Raw genomic sequence first — 23145 nt, 5'->3', positions numbered from 1 at the left:
ACTTATAATAAAAACTGTACTGAATGTTTAATATTTATGATCAGAGTTTAAGGTATTAAGAATTATGTAACATTTTTTAAAATTATAAGAAGTTGACAAATATAAAAGAAGGCTTTTGAGAGTATAGATTCCATTGTTCCATCCATCACATTTTAAAATTTTGTTTTGATGTCTTTTCACAGTTGGTATTCCCAAGCAAGAAAATATTTTTTAAACGATTGTCTCATTTCTCCCCAGTGCTAAAGTTATCTGTACTTTGAGACAAAACCAAACATAGAAATGATAAATGTTTTAAACTATGTATATTATAGATGCACCTAATTTGTTTATGAAAAGACATACCTCCAGATCCAAATTAAAACAGACTAAACTAATTTAAAAGAGTTCTATAAATGTTTAATACTTGCCTAGCTTTCATGTATCAACTTTTATCCTTTTCAAAGGAAACACAATTAAGAATTGTGGATGTGAATTAAGGGATTATAAATAATCATATTTTCAATTGAAGAAGTTAGGGGGAAAATATTTCATTTAAGATTAAGTTGTATATTAACAGTATACTAAATTGTTCACCACTTTCAAAAAGAAAAAATGTCCATGACTACAAATAAAGTTTGTCTTAGAGTAGATTTAAAAAAAAACGCAAAAGTAAGATATCTTCTGAAATTATTAAACAAAATTTATTTACATTTTTCCTTTTTAAAAAATTTATGGCTGGGCGCGGTGGCTCACGCCTGTAATCCCAGCACTTCGGGAGGCCGAGACGGGCGGATCACAAGGTCAGGAGATCGGTGAAACCCCGTCTCTACTAAAAATACAAAAAAAAAAGCCGGGCGCCATGGCGGGCGCCTGTAGTCCCAGCTACTCGGGAGGCTGAGGCAGGAGAATGGCGGGAACCCGGGAGGCGGAGCTTGCAGTGAGCCAAGATAGCACCACTGCACTCCAGCCTGGTGGACAGAGCAAGACTCCGTCTCAAAAAAAAAAAAAAAAAAAAAAAAAAAAAAAAAATTTATAACACACGGGTTTACAGAAGAGTTGAAGGTACAGTACAAAGAACTTTTCTTCTGACCCATTTGATACTCAGTTGCTAACCAGATGCCTCACTGCTCCAGAATATATTAATGGATATTTCCTACAAACAAGGACGTTCTCCTACCTAAACACAATACAGCCATTAAAATGAAGAGATTACATTGATACATTGCAACCACCTAATTCTCAGACCCCATTGGTTTTTCCATTAGTCTCAATAATACCCCTTCTACCAAAAGGATCTAATTTAGAACCACAGTTACATTTGGTTTTCATGTCTCTTTAGTCTTCTTCAGTCTTCCCTTATCTTTTATGACCTTCACACTTCTGTAAGTTACAGCCTAGTTGTTTTGTAGAATGTTCCTCAGTTGTGGTTTAGGATTAAATTCAGACATCTTTGGTAGAAATAACAAAAGTGGCGTTGCCTTGTTCTCATTGAATCCTATCAATTTGTCCTTTTATTGATGACAGTCATATCTATCACATGATACTGTTGGGGTGGGTCAAGCCTCCCCATTGTAACATTATTTTGTGGAGAGGTACTTTGAAATCATGTTAATATCCCATCTCTTCAAACTTTCCATTTCCTTTTTTTTTTTTTTTTTTTGAGACGGAGTCTCACTCTGTCACCAGGCTGGAGTGCAGTGGTGCGATATCGGCTCACTGCAATCTCCACCTCCCGGGTTCAAGCAATTCTCCTGCCTCAGCCTCCCCAGTAGCTGGGACTACAGGTGTGTGCCACCACACCCAGCTAATTTTCGTGTTTTTAGTAGAGATGGGTTTCACCATATTGGCCAGGATGGTCTCAATCTCTTGACCTCGTGATCTGTCTGCCTCGGCCTCCCAAAGTGCTGGGATTATGGGCGTGAGCCACCATGCCTAGCCCCATTTCTTTTTTTATTTGCTTACATAAGAATGGACTCTTGTTTTTCTATTTCATTCAATGGTTTATAATTTGTTACTATCATAATTTACTTAGATCCTCAATTTGCCCTTCATTTGGCCAATGGGAGTTCATTAAAGCTGGCTGCTGTGTCCTTGTGACATGCCCCATCATTCTTTGAGCATTTCCTTGCTTTTTGGAACAAGATATTTTGGATTCATCTGGTACTAGCCTTGCATCACCCTTGGAATCAGCCATTTTTCCAAGGATCCTGGTTCCTTTTTGTAGAAAATGGCATTAAAAAACAAGATCTGAGGGCCCCTTGGTATGCATAGGATGTGCTCATTGTTCCTGGGGTGTTGCTGTTCCCAATTTCTCTCAGTAGAAAGAACTACATGGAAAAAATGTATTTATATTGTGTGTGCATTCACATATGTACACATACACATAGGCCTCTCTATTTATTTCTATATCTATCTTTACACGTTGAAAACCAGACATTTGGCCGGGCGCGGTGGCTCAAGCCTGTAATCCCAGCACTTTGGGAGGCCGAGACGGGCGGATCACGAGGTCAGGAGATCGAGACCATCCTGGCGAACACGGTGAAACCCTGTCTCTACTAAAAATACAAAAACTAGCCGGGCGACGTGGTGGGCGCCTGTAGTCCCAGCTACTCGGGAGGCTGAGGCAGGAGAATGGCGTAAACCCGGGAGGCGGAGCTTGCAGTGAGCTGAGATCCGGCCACTGCACTCCAGCCTGGGCGACAGAGCGAGACTCCGCCTCAAAAAAAAAAAAAAAAAAAAAAAAAAAAGAAAACCAGACATTTATACCCATATCTCCAATTTCAATCCCATATCACAGAGGTCCAGATCTACTATACCTTCTATACTTTTAATTCCTTTTCCAACAGGGAGAAACCTGGCTTATTGTTAATACATTTAATTGCTTGATCAGTCTCCCAGTCTGTAACTAATTTCCCATGTCCCAGCCCCAGCTGCCATGTGGGCGCCATGCTCACCCTGTCCCAGAAGCCATGCACATTCTGCCCTGGCCCTCCTATGCATGGACACCTTCCTCTTCCTACTCAGACCCCGACCCCCATCTTAGGTTGACCTCCACACACACCATCCTTACCCTGCTTGGGCACCAACATACTCTGCTGGCCAGCTGTCCTTGTTGATGTGGCTGACATGCTGCTGTCCCTCCCCACACTTTAGAACGCACCTTACAGGGGGGCGGAGCAAGATGGCCGAATAGGAACAGCTTCAGTCTCCAACTCCCAGCACGAGCGACACAGAAGACTGGTGATTTCTGCATTTTCAACTGAGGTACTGGGTTCATCTCACTAGGGAGTGCCGGGCAATCGGTGCTGGTCACCTGCTGCAGCCCGACCAGCAAGAGCTGAAGCAGGGCGAGGCATCCCCTCACCTGGGAAGCGCAAGGGGGAAGGGAATCCCTTTTCCTAGCCAGGGGAACTGAGACACACAACACCTGGAAAATCAGGTAACTCCCACCCCAATACTGCACTTTAAGCAAACGGGCACACCAAGAGATATCCCACACTTGGCCGGGAGGGTCCCACGCCCATGGAGCCTCCCTCATTCCTAGCACAGCAGTCTGTGATTTAACCGCAAGGCAGCAGCGAGCCTGGGGGAGGGGTGCCGCCATTGCTGAGGCTTAAGTAGGTAAACAAAGCCGCTGGGAAGCTCAAATTGGGTGGAGCTCACAGCAGCTCAAGGAAGCCTGCCTGTCTCTGTAGACTCCATCTCTGGGGACAGGGCACAGCTAAACAAAAACAACAGCAACAACAACAACAAAAAAAGCAGCAGAAACCTCTGCAGACGCAAACGACTCTGTCTGACGGTTTGAAGAGAGCAGTGGATCTCCCAACATGGAGGTTGAGATCCGAGAAGAGACAGACTGCCTGCCCAAGTGGGTCCCTGACCCCTGAGTAGCCTAACTGGGAGACATCCCCCACTAGGGGCAGACTGACACCCCACACCTCACACGGTATAGTACACCTCTGAGAGGAAGCTTCCAAAGTAAGAATCAGACAGGTACACTCGCTGTTCAGCAGTATTCTATCTTCTGCAGCCTCTGCTGCTGATACCAGGCAAACAGGGTATGGAGTGGACCTCAAGCAATCTCCAACAGACCTATAGCTGAGGGTCCTGAGTGTTAGAAGGAAAACTATCAAACAGGAAGGACACCCACACCAAAACCCCATCAGTACATCACCATCATCAACGACCAGAGGCAGATAAAACCACAAAGATGGGGAAAAAGCAGGGCAGAAAAGCTGGAAATTCAAAAAATTAGAGTGCATCTCCCCCTGCAACAGAACGCAGCTCATCGCGAGCAACGGATCAAAGCTGGATGGAGAATGACTTTGACGAGATGAGAGAAGAAGGCTTCAGTCCATCAGACTTCTCAGAGCTAAAGGAGGAATTACGTACCCAGCGCAAAGAAACTAAAAATCTTGAAAAAAGAGGGGAAGAATTGATAGCTAGAATAATTAGTGCAGAGAAGGTAATAAACGAAATGACAGAGATGAAAACCTTCACACGAGAAATACGTGACAAATGCACAAGCTTTAGTAACCAACTCGATCAACTGGAAGAAAGAGTATCAGCGATTGAGGATCAAATGAATGAAATGAAGCGAGAAGAGAAACCAAAAGAAAAAAGAAGAAAAAGAAATGAACAAAGTGTGCAAGAAGTATGGGATTATGTAAAAAGATCAAATCTATGTCTGACTGGGGTGCCTGAAAGTGAGGGAGAAAATGGAACCAAGTTGGAAAACACTCTTCAGGATATCATCCAGGAGAACTTCCCCAACCTAGTAGGGCAGGCCAACATTCAAATTCAGGAAATACAGAGAACGCCACAAAGATACTCCTCCAGAAGAGCAACTCCAAGACACATAATTGTCACATTCACCAAGGTTGAAATGAAGGAAAAAATCTTAAGGGCAGCCAGAGAGAAAAGTCAGGTTACCCACAAAGGGAAGCCCATCAGACTAACAGCAGATCTCTCGGCAGAAACTCTACAAGCCAGAAGAGGGTGGGGACCAATATTCAACATTCTTAAAGAAAAGAATTTTCAACCCAGAATTTCATATCCAGGCAAACTAAGTTTCATCAGTGAAGGAGAAATAAAATCCTTTACAGATCAGCAAATGCTTAGAGATTTTGTCACCACCAGGCCTGCCTTACAAGAGACCCTGAAGGAAGCCCTAAACATGGAAAGGAACAACCGGTACCAGCCATTGCAAAAACATGCCAAAATGTAAAGACCATCGAGGCTAGGAAGAAACTGCATCAACTAACGAGCAAAATAACCAGTTAATATCATAATGGCAGGATCAAGTTCACACATAACAATATTAACCTTAAATGTCAATGGACTAAATGCTCCAATTAAAAGACACAGACTGGCAAACTGGATAAAGAGTCAAGACCCATCAGTCTGCTGTATTCAGGAGACGCATCTCACATGCAGAGACATACATAGGCTCAAAATGAAGGGATGGAGGAAGATCTACCAAGCAAATGGAAAACAAAAAAAAGCAGGGGTTGCAATCCTAGTCTCTGATAAAACAGACTTTAAAACATCAAAGATCAAAAGAGACAAAGAAGACCATTACATAATGGTAAAGGGATCAATTCAACAGGAAGAGCTAACTATCCTAAATATATATGCACCCAATACAGGAGCACCCAGATTCATCAAGCAAGTCCTTAGAGACTTATAAAGACACTTAGACTCCCATACAATAATAATGGGAGACTTCAACACCCCACTGTCAACATTAGACAGATCAACGAGACAGAAAGTTAACAAGGATATCCAGGAATTGAACTCATCTCTGCAGCAAGCAGACCTAATAGACATCTATAGAACTCTCCACCCCAGATCAACAGAATATACATTCTTTTCAGCACCACATCACACTTATTCCAAAATTGACCACATAATTGGAAATAAAGCACTCTTCAGCAAATGTACAAAAACAGAAATTATAACAAACTGTCTCTCAGACCACAGTGCAATCAAACTAGAACTCAGAACTAAGAAACTCAATCAAAACCGCTCAACTACATGGAAACTGAACAACCTGCTCCTGAATGACTACTGGGTACATTATGAAATGAAGGCAGAAATAAAGATGTTCTTTGAAACCAATGAGAACAAAGATACAACATACCAGAATCTCTGGGACACATTTAAAGCAGTGTGTAGAGGGAAATTGATAGCACTAAATGCCCACAAGAGAAAGCTGGAAAGATCTAAAATTGACACTCTAACATCACAATTAAAAGAACTAGAGAAGCAAGAGCAAACACATTCAAAAGCTAGCAGAAGGCAAGAAATAACTAAGATCAGAGCAGAACTGAAGGAGATAGAGACACAAAAACCCTCCAAAAAATCAATGAATCCAGGAGTTGGTTTTTTGAAAAGATCAACAAAATTGACAGACCGTTAGCAAGACTAATAAAGAAGAAAAGAGAGAAGAATCAAATAGATGCAATAAAAAATGATAAAGGGGATATCACCACCGACCCCACAGAAATACAAACTACCATCAGAGAATACTATAAACACCTCTATGCAAATAAACTAGAAAATCTAGAAGAAATGAATAATTTCCTGGACACTTACACTCTTCCAAGACTAAACCAGGAAGAAGTTGAATCCCTGAATAGACCAATAGCAGACTCTGAAATTGAGGCAATAATTAATACCCTACCAACCAAAAAAACTCCAGGACCAGATGGATTCACAGCTGAATTCTACCAAAGGTACAAGGAGGAGCTGGTACCATTCCTTCTGAAACTATTCCAATCAATAGAAAAAGAGGGAATCCTCATTTTATGAGGCCAACATCATCCTGATACCAAAGCCTGGCAGAGACATAACAAAAAAAGAGAATTTTAGACCAATATCCCTGACCTGATGAACATCGATGCAAAAATCCTCAATAAAATACTGGCAAACCGGATTCAGCAGCACATCAAAAAGCTTATCCACCACGATCAAGTGGGCTTCATCCCTGGGATGCAAGGCTGGTTCAATATTCACAAATCAATAAACGTAATCCAGCATATAAACAGAACCAAAGACAAGAACCACATGATTATCTCAATAGATGCAGAAAAGGCCTTTGACAAAATTCAACAGCCCTTCATGCTAAAAACGCTCAATAAATTCGATATTGATGGAACGTATCTCAAAATCATAAGAGCTATTTATGACAAACCCACAGCCAATATCATACTGAATGGGCAAAAACTGGAAACATTCCCTTTGAAAACTGGCACAAGACAGGGATGCCCTCTCTCACCACTCCTATTCAACATAGTGTTGGAAGTTCTGGCTAGGGCAATCAGGCAAGAGAAAGAAATCAAGGGTATCCAGTTAGGAAAAGAAGAAGTCGAGTTGTCCCTGTTTGCAGATGACATGATTGTATATTTAGAAAACCCATTGTCTCAGCCCAAAATCTCCTTAAGCTGATAAGCAACTTCAGCAAAGTCTCAGGATACAAAATTAATGTGCAAAAATCACAAGCATTCTTATACAGCAGTAACAGACAAACAGAGAGCCAAATCAGGAATGAACTTCCATTCACAATTGCTTCAAAGAGAATAAAATACCTAGGAATCCAACTTACAAGGGATGTCAAGGACCTCTTCAAGGAGAACTACAAACCACTGCTCAGTGAAATCAAAGAGGACACAAACAAATGGAAGAACATACCATGCTCATGGATAGGAAGAATCAATATCGTGAAAATGGCCATACTGCCCAAGGTAATTTATAGATTCAATGCCATCCCCATCAAGCTACCAATGACTTTCTTCACAGAATTGGAAAAAACTGCTTTAAGTTCATATGGAACCAAAAAACAGCCCGCATCCTAAGTCAAACGAACAAAGCTGGAGGCATCATGCTACCTGACTTCAAACTATACTACAAGGCTACAGTAACCAAAACAGCATGGTACTGGTACCAAAATAGAGATATAGACCAATGGAACAGAACAGAGTCCTCAGAAATAATACCACACATCTACAGCCATCTGATCTTTGACAAACCTGACAAAAACAAGAAATGGGGAAAGGATTCCCAGTTTAATAAATGGTGCTGGGAAAATTGGCTAGCCATAAGTAGAAAGCTGAAACTGGATCCTTTCCTTACTCCTTATATGAAAATTAATTCAAGATGGTTTAGAGACTTAAATGTTAGACCTAATACCATAAAACCCTAGAAGAAAACCTAGGTAATACCATTCAGGACATAGGCATGGGCAAGGACTTCATGTCTAAAACACCAAAAGCAACGGCAACAAAAGCCAAAATTGACAAATGGGATCTCATTAAACTAAAGAGCTTCTGCACAGCAAAAGGAACTACCATCAGAGTGAACAGGCAACCTACAGAATGGGAGAAAATTTTTGCAATCTACTCATCTGACAGAGGGCTAATATCCGGAACCTACAAAAAACTCAAACAAATTTACAAGAAAAAAACAAACAACCCCATCAAAAAGTGGGGAAAGGATATGAACAGACATTTCTCAAAAGAAGATGTTCATACAGCCAACAGACACATGAAAAAATGCTCATCATCACTGGCCATCAGAGAAATGCAAATCAAAACCACAATGAGATACCATCTCACACCAGTTAGAATGGCAATCATTAAAAAGTCAGGAAACAACAGGTGCTGGAGAAGATGTGGAGAAATAGGAACACTTTTACACTGTTGGTGGGATTGTAAACTAGTTCAACCATTATGGAAAACAGTATGGCGATTCCTCAAGGATCTAGGACTAGATGTACCATATGACCCAGCCATTCCATTGCTGGGTATATACCCAAAGGATCATAAATCATGCTGCTATAAAGACACATGCACACGTATGTTTATTGTGGCACTATTCACAATAGCAAAGACTTGGAATCAACCCAAATGTCCATCAGTGACAGACTGGATTAAGAAAATGTGGCACATATACACCATGGAATACTATGCAACCATAAAAAAGGATGAGTTTGTGTCCTTTGTAGGGACATGGATGCAGCTGGAAACCATCATTCTCAGCAAACTATTGCAAGAACAGAAAACCAAACACCGCATGTTCTCACTCATAGGTGGGAACTGAACAATGAGATCACTTGGACTCAGGAAGGGGAACATCACACGCCGGGGCCTATCACGGTGGGGGGGCGGGGGTGGTGGAAGGGTTGCATTGGGAGTTATACCTGATGTAAATGACGACTTGATGGGTGCTGACGAGTTGATGGGTGCAGCACACCAACATGGCACAAGTATACGTATGTAAGAAACCTGCACGTTATGCACATGTACCATAGAACTTAAAGTATAATAATAATAAAAAAATAAAAATAAAAATAAATAAAATAAAAATAAAAATAAAAAATGAAAAAAATAATAAAAAAAAAAAGAACCCACCTTACTCTGTCCACTGAACAAATTCAGGACTGAGTTGTTCACCAAGGAGCAAGGAATAGGAAAATCCAAAGTTTTGAAATCTCTGGAAAGATGCTATTCTTTTTTTTTTTTTTTCTTTTTACTCCTTTTTTCTCCTAAAGCATATATAAAAGAGGCATAACAATACAAGATCACTTTTAGGAGTGACTGACATGAAATCATTTGAGAATATTGTTAGTTAAGAATATATATTTCTTATTCAAAGAGCATTTCTGTTCCCCTTATTTATATTCAGTTAACAGAGGTAATGTTAAACAACAACAGAAAAAAAAAATCCACACACAGTGCTACCAGGAGGCCAAACAGGTAAGCTGAGTTTGTCATAAAACAACTCAGACCACTGACCAAGGCACACACAGGTGAGATCTTGCAGGTCCTTTGTTGGGACCACTTCACGTTCTTACCAGGATGCCTTAGGAAAGGCCTTTCTTTCTTTCTTTTTTTGCTTTATAGAGACAGAGTCTCAGTATGTTGCCCAGGCTGGTCATAAACTCCTGGCTTCAAGCAATCCTCTCCCTTAGGCCTCCCAAAGTGCTGGGATTACAGCCATAAACCACCATGCCCCAGGTTCACCTTCTTTATTTTAAATTCAAACAGGATGGAAACTCAGTTCTATTGTTATGATTCTATTGTTATGCAGAAGAAGGCAGAATAAAAATCACCACAGGCCAGATTAGAACTGTATATCCAAGTCTAGATTTTGAATTCTAAAAACCACAAAGGCCAAGGGGATAGAGAACGCTAAACTTTCAAGTTCGTTCTAACCTCTTTAGGGAATGAAACTGGACACGGCCAGACAGTCCTTCAGTCATTCCTGGCTTGAAAGATCCCTCCCCACTCTGCCTTGCTTACCCAACGTGGGCAGCTGGGTATGCCAGCTTTGATGGGCCTCCCCAGGGCTATTTTTAATCTGCTATTTTCTGCTTATAGACTTTCCACAAGGGCAGCCCCAGGTCCAGGGAGTCACTCCAGCTGGGAAATGTGAGCACACCGCTGGCCTGTGGCAAGTGAGATATTTTTAACTGAGACTTGAGAAGCTCAGAATTGTCATCTGCTTCAGGCCTCAGGGTGTGAGACACAAAACAGCCAAGCAAGAGAGGCTGTGTGTGACTCTCCAGTTCCTTAGCAACCAATTGCTGGGCTTGTTGCTGGAGGAGGGCTCTGTAAGTGTCCTATTCAGGATGGAAAGCCAGCCTCAGGGTCTTTCCTGGCAATTATGTGGCCCCCTCCCCATAGAAGTGAGGCCTGGGAGTCCCCCTTGCAGGCGAGGTATTCTGCTGGGCTCTCCCACACCACACCTATCTGCGGCTGATTAGCATCACCTGGGACTTGTTAGACACATGAATTCTTGGGTCTCAACCCAGACCCGTTAAATTAGAAACTGACAATGGGACCCAGCGATCTGTGTTGGATCAGACCCTCCAAGTAATTCTCATGCACACTAAAGTTCCAGAATCACTGGCTTAATCACACATTCGCCAACATTCATAGATGAAGATGTAAGAGTTATAGCAGCCCACATTGCAGTAATTCTTTTAAATGAATAGACTTTATTTTTAGAACATTTTTACACTTACCAGAAAAAAAAAAAGTGAGCAGATAGTGAAGAGCACCAGTGACTTTTTCAAACCATTGCTTTTTTTTTTTTTTTTAGATGGAGTCTCACTCTGTCACTCAGGCTGGAGTACAATGGCACGATCTCAGCTCACTGCAACCTCTGCCTCCCAGGCTCAAATGATTCTCCTGACTCAGCCTACCGACTAGCTTACTAGATTACAGATGCCCGCCACCACGTCTGGTCAATTTTTGTATTTTAGTAGAGACAGGGATTCACCATGTTGTCCAGGCTGGTCTCAAACTCCTGACCTCAGGCAGTCTGCCAGCCTCATCCTCCCAAAGTGCTAGGATTACAGGCATGAGCCACTGAATCCGGCCAACCATTGCTTTTTTCTGCTGCACACTATACCCTAATAAGAAAACCTCCTTCCTCTGTTCATCCTTAAAGGCAGTGATAAGACACCAACTGAGTTTTTGCATCAAAGGTGGCAATTGGGTCAGAGAAAGAAATAGACCCCAGCGCTAAGGGAAGATAGCAGTAATGCACAAAGCCCTAGGAATGACTGCAAATGCATACCCCAGCATAAGCTGAGATGAAGCCAACTGTGATTGTCTAAGACTCTGCAGTCAGGGCAACAAACAGGCTTGGAAATGATGTGAATATTTGTGTATCAGTTATATAGTCATTTCCTCTTGCTGCTGTAACAAATTACCATACACTTAGTTTAAAGGAACACGAATTTGTTATCTTACAGTTCTGGAGGTCAGAAGTCTGAAATCAGTTTCACTGGACTAAAGTCAAGGTGTTATCAAGGCTGCTTCCTTCTGAAGGCTCTGAGGGGAAAATCTGTGCCTTTTTCAGCTTATAGTGGCTGCCTCTATTCCCTGGCTTGAGGCCCCTTCCTGCATCTTCAAAGCACATTCCTTCCCCCATCTCTACATCCACCATCATTAAGCCCCTTCCTGCATCTTCAAAGCACATTCCTTCCCCCGTCTCTACATCCACCATCACTAATTGTAACATGTGATTCTGACCTTTCTGCCTCTCTAAGGGCATTGTGATCACATCAGGACCTCCCAGATAATTCAAGATAATCTCCCCATCTCAAAATCCTTAATTTAATTACATTTGCAAAGTCCCTTTTGACATATAAAATGATATTCACAGGTCTCAGGGATTAGTATGTGGGTTTATCTAGGGAATCATTATTCAGAACATCTCGCTCCATATAGCCCTGTACACTATAAAACCATAGACACTAGCTACATGTTGACATTGAGTACCTGCAATGCAGCTCATTTGAACTGAGAAATGCTGTAAAGGTAGTGAAATTTAAAGACTTGGTATGGAAAAAAAGGAAAGATTTCATTAATAATTTTTATGTTAATTACATATTAAAATTATAAAATATTGGATCTATTGAGTTAAATAAGCTACCTTATTAAGATTAAATTCATCTGTTTCTTTCTGCTTTTTCAAGTGCAGCTACTAGAAAATTTTAAATTACATCTGTGGCTAACATTATATTTCTATTGGAGCAGTCCTATGACAGACCATAAAGGATTGAGGCAGGGTGACATTAACTTTCAGTTGTTTTATTTTTGCCTTACTTATAAGAGAGCCCAGACTTTGGAAGCAACATTTCTTCTTTCTCTAGAGAGACCTACTAAATTCCTGCAATTAAGATTTCAATTCAAGAGGGGTATTTTATTAGGGATATGCACAATTAGGTAAGTGTAACAATAAAAAAATACATTTATCCAGCAACATGCATTCTAATAAAGCATTTTCATTAATACATTCTTTCATTAAGTCCTCCTTACAGCCTTGTAAGAGATGTACTATTCCAACTTTTCAGAGAAGAAAATGGAGCCTAAAGGAAATTAACTTGCAGGAGGAGCACCCAGTCAGTAAGTGATAAGCTAGAAAGAACTTGAGCCCACGTCTATGTACCTCTGCACCCAGGGCTTAATTAGGCTCACTCTACTTCTTGAGTGGTTTTACTTTCAACCCTCCTAAATTTCAGAGATCTCAGGATTTTCCCTTTCTTTCTTAACGTTCTGCTCCTTTGCTATTCTGAGCACATTTTTATTACGGTTTTCTAAAAAATTATTTCTTAACTTTGAATGCATATTCAAAGTTAAGGGCATATTTCCTACATAGTTATTTAAAGAAGAAGATTTTCTCCTATATCACACTTCCTCAGCACCCAGAGGCACACCTGGTGCCTAGCTTGATGCTGGGCCATCTGGTGGAAGAGCCTTGATACCAATGACTGTCTCTCCTCATTCTGTTCACCACCCAGAGCTGCATACATAGGTAAGATGTTCAGATCTGACCTCTAGCCAGAGTAGATACCCTCAGAAAAACCAGGGCTATAGTGGTTTAAATTGCCTCCCAGCTTTCCTCTGATTGGTCTTTTGGGGTTGAACAGGGAATTTTTCACTTTGGCAGAGGGTCACTGTAAGAAGAATTAGCAAATGCCCACTAAGAGGGAAGCGGACACTAAGATCATGTAGGATGCCCCTTACCCAGGCAGCACTCCTATGGCATAATCAGAAATATATATTTGCTTTTTTCCCCAGTTCCTGACACAGGACTCCTTAAATCCCTTGGAATATCCTGAGTGATACGAGTGATAAGAGCACCTTTTGTTCAAACGAGGCGATTCTTGGATTCTTGAAAACCCCTAGCTAGCTTCAGGATAGGAGCTGGTCTCCAGAAAGACCAAACTTTGATTAGAAGCTTAGAGCTTTCAGCCCTACTCCCCAACCTACTAGGAGGAGAGAGGGCTAGACATTGAATTAATAACCACATACTCATGCCTGTGTGATGAACAAAATCTCCATAAAAACCCCTAAGTGTCAGGGCTTAGAATTTCTGAATTGGTGAACACATCTACATTCTGGGCGGTGGCGCACTCCAACTCCATGGAGACAGAAGCTCCTGAACTCTCTAAGGGCATTGTGATCACATCAGGCCCTCCCAGATAATCCAAGATAATCTTGCCATCTCAAAATCCTTAATTTTATTACATTTGCAAAGTCCCTTTTGACAATTTTGACATATAAAATAATATTCACAGGTCTCAGGGATTAGGATGCAGATTTATTCTAGGGGGTCATTATTCGGACCATCTCACTCTCATACTGCAGACACTAGCTACATGTCGTTATTGAGCAGGTGCAATGTAGCTCATTTGAATGGAGAAATGCTGTAAGGGTAGTGAAATTTAAAGTCTTGTTGTGAAAAAAAGGTAAAAGATTTTGTTAATAATTTTTATGTTGATTAAATATTAAAATTATAAAATCTTGGATCTATTGAGTTAAATAAGCTATCTTATTAAGTTTAAATTCATCTGTTTATTTTTGCTTTTTCAATTGTAGCTACTAGACAATATTAAATTACATCTGTGGCTAACATTATATTTCTATTGGGGCAGGACCCTTCTGGACCTTAGCCTAGGCACCTCTTTATCTGGCTGTTCATTCCTATCCTTTATCATAAACCAGTGAATCTGAGTTAAGTGTTGTCCTAAGTTCTGTAAACCATTAAGGCAAATTATCAAACCTGAAGAGGGAGGGAGTTACAGGAACCCCTGATTCATGGCCAGTCAGAAGTGCAGGTGGCCCAGAACTTGCAACTGTCATCTAAAGTGGGGGCAGTCTTGTGGGATCTGACACTAACACCAGGTAGATGTGTCAGAATTGAGTTGAATTATTGGACACCCACTTGGTGTCAGAGAGTTGCAGCTGTGGTTGTTAGGAAAGATACCATGCATCTGGTGTCAGGAAGGAAAAAACACACCAGCTTATCAGCTATCAGAAAGGGAAGAGAGAAATAATAAAGTAAAATGGGGCAGTGTCCTGCTCATTTTCTGCTGCCACATAAAAATTATAGCCTTTAGATGGAAAAAGACCCTGAAAGAGTAAATAGTCCAACTACCTCATTTTACACAAGTAAACCAGGGTCTAAAAGGTTAACTGACTTCTGTAAAATCTCAGCAACCTAGTATCAACTTTTTATTGAACTCCCCTTTCTGATGGTTCTTGACTCTGACAACACTGTTTTAAAGGATGACAGAGAAATAGTAAATAAAACAATGTAGCTTTGATTTCCAAACCACACTACAGAGAGGTAGCATCTTGCTCCCAGAATGAGGCTCTAAAATGAAGATGAAGATGAAGATGATGAAGATGAAAATCATGTACTGTCAAACTAATCCCTGAAAAGCCTTAAGAGAGTGTCACATTGGAGACCAATGTAACTTCCGTCAATAAACCCTACATGGTGTTTTGTTTTGTTTTGTTTTTTGTTTTGTTTTGTTTTCCAGAGCTGGAACAGGCCAGGCTCATCAGTTGAGTACCAGATTAATTAATTGGCTTGAGGTTAGAGAATTAAATGGCACAATCTTTAAACCCAGGATCACACATGGAACTGCAAAAAAGGATACATGTAAAAGGCACCAGGTTCTGAAACTAATGGCAGATTCCTTTCTCTCATCTTTTGCTCTTACTCCAGGACACTGAGTAGAATGACTCATATTAATTAAATATTCATCTCTCCTCCCTGCACTCGTGGTTTAGGGTTTATTGCTTAGCTAGAAACTAAGCTTCACAAGTGCATGAATCCCTGTTTTGTTCATGGATATCTCCTACGTGCCTAATAATATACCTGTCACATAAATGTTTGTTGAATAAGGGGATGCATGTATTCTTTTTGTCCAGACTCTGTAGTTGAATTCTCATACATTAAAACTATTTAGGTCTAGCTTATGGCTTTCACTTCTTGGGAAGTTGTGTTGCTATATAGCCAGAAAAATTCAAACAGAACTATGCATAAAAGTATTTTTCACCATTCAGGAAGTTCTTGGAGTCCCAGATTAAGATTTCCTGGTACTGTCAATCTTTATCTATGACACTTCAGCAGAATGACACTTTTGTGGCTTCAGAGACACTGACACCTACTTTCATAGCTGCATAGGACTTTAAAACTTCCCCCAAGTGCTACAAACAAAAGGTACTCTTCAAGTGCTGTCAACCTAAAGGTTAACGGGTTGAAGAGACCCTGGGCTAAGGAAGCACAAGCTGGAAACATCAAAATGGTCTTTGCAACTCGCCTCTGTATTTTCTGCCCTGCTCCTAAGCCACTCTGTTGGCTGACTGGCCCATCTCCACAGATGTCATCTTGAGCCTCTTGCAGAGTTTCAGCACTGACATTAAATGACAAGATGGATCACCTATAGGACCACCTTGGATCCCCAACCAGCCTGATCAAGCATTGACACTGCATTTGTCACCACCAGCTCTGATGGTTTGGACATGTAGAAATGTATTGCAGGAAAATATGCAAACAGCTGCTATAAGGTGAGCTGATCTAGACAACCGCCAGCAGGCAGAGGGGAAGGCATAATTAATGGACACCCTTCAGCAGAGTTCAGAGCAGACCAAATGCCATTGCAGAAGGCTCAAGAATGAGGCGAACAGGCTAGCCAGTGCTCCAGGATGTCTGTGGGTCTTTATGAGTGAAGAGAAAGGGTAGAGACTGAAGACAGAGCCGGGGACAGTGACAGGCTTGGGGAAGAACAGCTGATTCAGCAGTCCCAAGATGAGTCATCCCATGCATTCCACATCCAGGTAGAAAGTGCTCATTAGCAGAACATAATCTCCCAACCTGCATGGTGATCGTCTGTCCGTGAGAATAAAAAACATTACAGATTGTGCTTGCACTAAAGCAGATTTAGCAAAGCCTCAGGAACAGAATATACTTCATAGGGTAAGAAATCCAGCTAGGGAAAAAGACTGACCTATCTATGCATCTGTAATGGGTTGAATAGTGTCTCCAAAACATATGTCCACTGAGAACCTCAAAATGTGTCCTTCCTTTGGATATAGGGTCTTTGCAGTTGTAGTTAGTTAGGACAAGGTCATACTGGATTAGGGTGAAGCCTAAATCCAATATGATTGATGTTCTTATAATAAGAGAACACACAGAAACACACACCAGGAAGGCCATGGAAGAAAAATGTATAGTTTGTCAAATGAGGATGAGTTCAAGAAGGGGTCCTACATAGTGGAGTATTAGTTTTTAAGCCTGATTAAACACTTGGTGGATCTTTCCCCCAAACATTGATCTTAGTATTATAGTGCTTTCATTCTTGTAAAAAATGGTACAACATGTAGGAGTACACATGGAGGGAGAAGAGCCTTCTTCTGTTGTATCAGTTTCTGCTCTAAAGTCAGGAAAATCATCAGCCGTAAAGCAAAATCATCAAGGCTGAAGGGGAGAATTCAGAGGATTATGTGACTAATACTCACTTGTCAGTGATTTGTACATGGATCTGGCCATTTACTATTCAACAAATGCCTAAGCCATGTAAGAGACCTCAAGAAAACAGAAGTGATTCTGCTATAGGAAACCACTTTTTAAAAGAAAAAGAAGCAAACAGAGGTGCTTTACAGGAAAACTTTTTCTTTTCTTTTCTTTTCTTTTTTTTTTTTTTTGAGATGGAATCTCGCTCTATCACCCAGGCTGGAGTGCACTGGCACAGTCTCAGCTCACTGCAGCCTCTGCCTCCCAGGTTTAAGCGATTCTCTTGCCTCAGCCTCCCAAGTAACTGGGACTACAGGCAGGCGCCACCACGCCCTGGTAATTTTTTTGTATTTTTAGTAGAGATGGGGTTTTGCCATGTTGGCCAAGCTGGTCTCGAACTCCTGACCTCAGGTGATCCATCTGGCTCAGCCCCCAATAATTCCAGTGAGCCACTGTGCCTTGGCCTAGGAAAACTTTCATCATCCTAAAATCTTCTTATATCATCACTCAAGCAAAAGAAAGCTCTAGAACTGCCTGAGAGAACATACTGCAATGAAGCAGATCATGTATCTGTGCTGCCCAATACAGTTGCCACCAGCTTTATAAAATAACTGAGCACTTAAGATGTGCCCAAGGAGACTGAAGAAATACATTTTTAATTTGATTTAATGTTGATTAAATTTAAACAACCACAATTGGCTAAGAGACTCTATTGCATCACATGGCTCTAGAGTCACAGAAAACTGCCTGTGGAAAAAGTCTTGAGACATTTCTCACCAAGTCTAGGATGAGACTGGTTCCTCAAGTAAAAACAGATTAGGAAACATATCACCAAAGCAATTATGAGCAAGAAAAAAAAAGCTAGAGGTATCATACTTCCTGATTTCAAAATATATTACAAAGCTACACTAATCAAAACAGTATGGTACTCATATGAAAACAGCCATATGGCCAAACAGAAGGGAGAGCCCAGAAATAAAACCATACATACATGGTTGACAAGGTTGCCAAGAATATACAATGGAGGAAAGATATGTCTTCAACAAATGGTGCTGGGAAAACTGGCTATACATATGCAAAAGAATAACATTGGACCTTTATCTCATGCCATACACAAAAATCAAGTTAAAATGGATTAAAGACTTAACCATAAGACCTGAAACCGTAAAATTTCTGAAAGAAAACGTAAGGGAAAATCTTGACATTGCCCTTGGCAATAATTTCTTCGATATGACACCAAAAGCATAGGCAAAAAAAGCAATAATAACCAAATAAGATTATGTTAAACTAAAAAGCTTCTGCATAACAAACGATATAATCAGCAAAATGAAAAGGCAACCTATAAAGTGGGAGAAAATATTTGTGAATCATATATCTGATAAAGGATTAATATCCAACATATATAAGGAACTCCTTCAATTCAGTAGCCAAAAAGCTAATAGCCTGATTTTAAAATGGGCAAAAGACCTAAATAGACATTTCTCCAAAGAAGACATACAAATGGCCAGTAAGTATATGAAAAGATGCTCAACATCACTAATCATCAGAGAACTACAAATCAAAACCACAAAGAGATTTCAGCCCTTTGCCACTGTTAAGATGTTAGGATGGCCATTATCAAAAAACAAAAGATAACAAGTGTTAGATGCCAAGAAAATGGATCTCTTGTATATGGTTCATGGGAATGTAAATTGGTGCAACCACTATGGGAAAGATTATGGAAGTTCCTCAAAAACATTAAAAATAGAACTATCATATGATCCAGCATATGGTACAAGCATACAGTATAGAACTACCATATGATCCCATTTCTAGATACGTAACCAAAGAATTTAAAATTGGGATCTTGAAAAGACATCTGCATTCCCATGTGCATTGCAGTATTATTCACAATAGCAAAAAACATAGGAGCAGCCTAATGTCCACTGATGGATGAATGAAGAAAAATGGGGTATATATAAACTGTATGTATATATACATACAGTAGCATATTACTCAGCCTTAGCAAAGAAACAAATCCTACCATTTCTTACAACAGAGATGAACCTAGAGGACACTATGCTAAGTGAAATAAGCCAGACACAGAAGGACAAATACTACATGATCCCACTTAAATGAGGAATCTTAAAATAGTCAAACTCATAGAAGCAGAGAGTAGAATGGTGGTGCGGGAGGTATTGGACCAAGGGTATAAAGTTTCAGTAATGCAAAATGAATAAGTCCTAGAGATCTACTACACAGCATGGCTTCTGCAGTTAACAATACTATATTCTATACTTAAAAATTTGCTAGGCAGGTAGATCTTATGTGTCCTTATAACAAAATAATAATAACAATAATAAAGATGGCAGAAGGGAACTTTTGAAGATGATGGATAGGTTTGTGACATTAATTGTGGTGATGGTTTTATCGACGTATACTTATTTCTAAACTTATCACATTGTTTACATTAAATATATATGGAATTTTGCTCACCAATACTTCAATAAAGTAGTTTCTTTTTTAAAAAAGTTTAGGGAAACTTCATTGGAATATACCACTATTACATAAAGTACTTCTAGTACATATTCCATACTCTGCAGTGTCCCTACCAGTGGTCAGTAGTACCATCTCCATTTTCTGACCAAGGAAACTGAGGCCCAGCAAGAAGATTATTTGACTTGCCCAGAGCCTTGTGGTTTTTAAGGGGTAGAGTCAGAGGTCTGACACCAAAGCTCCTACTCTTCCCACCAAGGCAGGCCATCTATAGCACCTTCCACTCTTAAGGGGTCTGCCATTTCCACTCTCTCTGAACAGACATAAAACAAACAAGTGTATTGTGTCTGTATGTGTCGTTATGTGAGTGTGTAGACTCTGAGGAACAGGTAAGTCTTGGAATCCCTTTAGTGTTTAGTGTGAACCTAGTATGTTTAACTAGCTAGTATCAGGTCAGTACCCTTTAGCCAGCCAGCCTCGTTTTCCATTTGGTCCGGCAAAATGGAATGCCAAGAATAGTGATGGGGCTAACAGGATGTAAGAATGCATACTTGTTGAATAACTTATTAGGTAGAAGTAGCAGGTCAAATAAACCTTTCCCCCTCAGATGCACTCAGCAACAATTCAGTGTTGTGGCTCTCCTGCTCCTCAGAGAGCTCTTATTACCCTCAGCAGTGGAGACACTCAGAAACCCTAAGACCACAAGTCCTTGTGTTGAAAGAGGCTAGAAGTGCAAAAAAGAGGAAAAATAAGCAAAGGAGTACCTCATTAACAGTATGGAGATTTGAAAGTATAGGCTTTGGAAAATGACTCTCTGGAGCTCCTGGGCCACTCAGCTTCTCCTCTAACTTCCTGTCTGCCCCCAACAGTGGGGGAGGTCAACTGAGGGGCTGGCTGGGCAATAGAGCTAGCAAATGCTGAAATCCACATGAAGCTATGGTGGAGAATGGGACCCTTCCAAAAGGAAACCACAGCTGGTTGTGGAATGCAAGATGCGGAAGGACTGATACCTGCCTTCTATGCTGTTGCTATTGCAATTTCTGCAGCATTATAAGGAAGGTTTCTGATGGAGTGAGTTTTGCATCTTTTAAGAAAGTGTTCCTATATCTGGATATGTACTTGATGAGGTTAATAGAGTAATTCTTGGTGTGTCTCTTTAACCCACAGGAAGGTTAACAGAGGCTTTCATCGTTGGTCCTGTAAGCCTACCCTGAAAGGAACTTTCTGGAAAGAGTCCCCTCTCCCTTAAAGGCCTTATAGAATCTTGAGGTTTTGAGGTTGATGTGTTTCCACACCCAAATAACCCCAAAATAGTTCATCGTATTGAAATTCCTGGTGTCCTGGAAAGCATTCTATGGAAAACCTGCCTGGTCAGTCAAACCCACACATGAGTCTATGCAGACATCTCCTCCAACCTGTCAAGCCCCAGGAACCTCCTCTAACCTCTCAAGCCCCAGGATCTGAGGACCGATTTTTAGCACAATCTCACACAACAAAACTGTTGGGCACCTAATAATAGAAATAAGCGAATGAATGTTTTGACTGACAAAAAAAAATGGTTTAGTAACTTTTTATAAACTCATTGTTTCTTCTCATTGTCTCAGGGTACTGTCTCAGGGTTATGCCAAAATTAATTTTAAAACTATCTGCTTAAATATGTCCTTGGACAATAATCATCAGTAAGTCCTAACTTCACCCCCTTTCTGGTAGCGGTCTGACGTTCCTTTACAGAGTTTTACTTCCATCGATAAGTTACTTTAAATAAAAAGTTAAAATAAAAACTAGAAGCCACAATTCTGCATATGTCAGTCATCGAAGTCTTATACAGGAGTCAGTCCTTGCAGTGCATAGTTCTCAGAAGTTTCCCGCGAGAGGAAAGCTCCACTTTATGAATTACTGGAACAGTTTCCCTGGGAATACCCAGCTCTGCGGCTTCCCTGCTGAGTTCATAGTCACAGCTCACAGGGCTCGGTCCCAGGAACGGGAAGCCGTGCAAAAAGCGCGTACACCGCCATCCACTGGCCCCGAGCAGGTAGTACCAGGAGTGGGGCGCCTGCCACGGAAGCTGGGGAACTGGGTCCCAGTAAGATCTGACAAGACACCACCTCCCTTCCGCCCGCACAGCCTGCCCTTTCTGCCTGCAGCTATCGTCACTGGTCGGTCCCGGATTCGGAGCAGCTGGTACCCGCGGTAGCAAGCGGATTCCAGGGCCCTAATGACACCGAAGGAGAGGGGCAGCCGCAAATTAGACCCTCTTCCTGGGGACTCAGGCCAGTAGGGACTGTCTGTGGTGCTCTCCCCTTTCTTTCTCCTCCTGAACGAGAGCCAACGCTGCTCCTTCCCAGGACTGGATCGGAGCCAGCCAAATCCTACAGCGCAGAGCCTGCGCCCCCAGCGGCCAGCGCTCCTGTGCCTAGGCAGGTTCACGCCGGAGAAAGTTTGCACGCAGGGACCTAAGAGTTCCCAGCACTCTGCAAGAAGGCCAGTTCTGGGATGCCAGCGCTTAGGAAGGGCGAGTGATCCCCAGGCACCAATTGGGGGCCGGGAAACCCAGCGCGAATCCGGGCTTTGGAGGGACCGAGACCCAGGCGCGCGCAGTTGGGGAAGGGGGCTTACGTCTGGGGCAGGCAAGGCTGCTTCACAGTCCTTCCAGCCACTGGGCGCCCGCGACGCCGGCGCAGAGAGGAAGCTGTAGATCCCCGAGGGGCTGGCTCCGACAGCTCCATCTGCAGTCTCCCCTGCCGCCAGTGCGCAGCCAAGTCCACTAGACTCGTGGAGGGCACCGTGCGGAGGAAGGACTCCGCAGGAAAGGTGGCATCGCCCCCGGCTTTGGGACCGGGATCTCTGGATCCAGCCTACTCGAACACTGAAGGAAACCCTGCCCATGAACCTGGGAGGGTCTCGGATGCCGGGCGACCCGGGCGGAGGTCGGGACCAGGGCCGTGCGCCTGGGAACTGGGTGCAGGACGCTGAACGCAGGACTGTCAGAGCGGGAGCTCACCTACGGCCGGGGAAGGAGGTGGCATTGGGCAGAGGAGAGGACGGGGGCGGGAGGGGCTGACCCTGAATTCACCGGGACTAAGAGGCCATAAGACCTGGCTGCAGTAGGACAGCGAATCATCGATCTTACCGGCTTTGGGGACCCGGCTCTGCGGTAGCGCTCTTCCGAAGCGAGGGAAGGATACTGTTTCATGGAGAACAAGTCTCGCTTATTCTTCTGTCCAGTTTTATCTTGGTCGCTTTTCTCTCCTCTTCGTGTCCCCCGGGGAGGCAGTACGGATGCCTTTCTCCAAGCTCAAGAGAGACAAACTGAACTTTAAGGGCCAGGGGCCCCATATTTTGTCTGTTCTACAGATCCCACCCGCAGACCAC

At 42.0% G+C, this 23145-nt stretch overlaps 1 protein-coding gene across 2 annotated transcripts in view; it reads right to left on the bottom strand.

Moving 5' to 3' along the window:
* Window positions 1-23145, bottom strand: part of CORIN (corin, serine peptidase) — a 259724-nt gene extending 236579 nt beyond the window's left edge. For both annotated transcript variants that reach the window (XM_033214755.1, XM_033214756.1), the window contains exon 1: window positions 22904-23145. In XM_033214755.1, the coding sequence (XP_033070646.1) occupies window positions 22904-22966 (63 nt within the window). In that variant the 5' untranslated portion in view covers window positions 22967-23145. The remainder of the gene's footprint in view (window positions 1-22903) is intronic.

Source organism: Trachypithecus francoisi, unplaced genomic scaffold, assembly GCF_009764315.1.
Source record: "Trachypithecus francoisi isolate TF-2019V2 unplaced genomic scaffold, Tfra_2.0 Lachesis_group1, whole genome shotgun sequence".
NCBI lineage: Eukaryota > Metazoa > Chordata > Mammalia > Primates > Cercopithecidae > Trachypithecus > Trachypithecus francoisi.
Note: the sequence above shows the minus strand (reverse complement) of the source record. Positions and strands in the feature narration are given on the sequence as shown.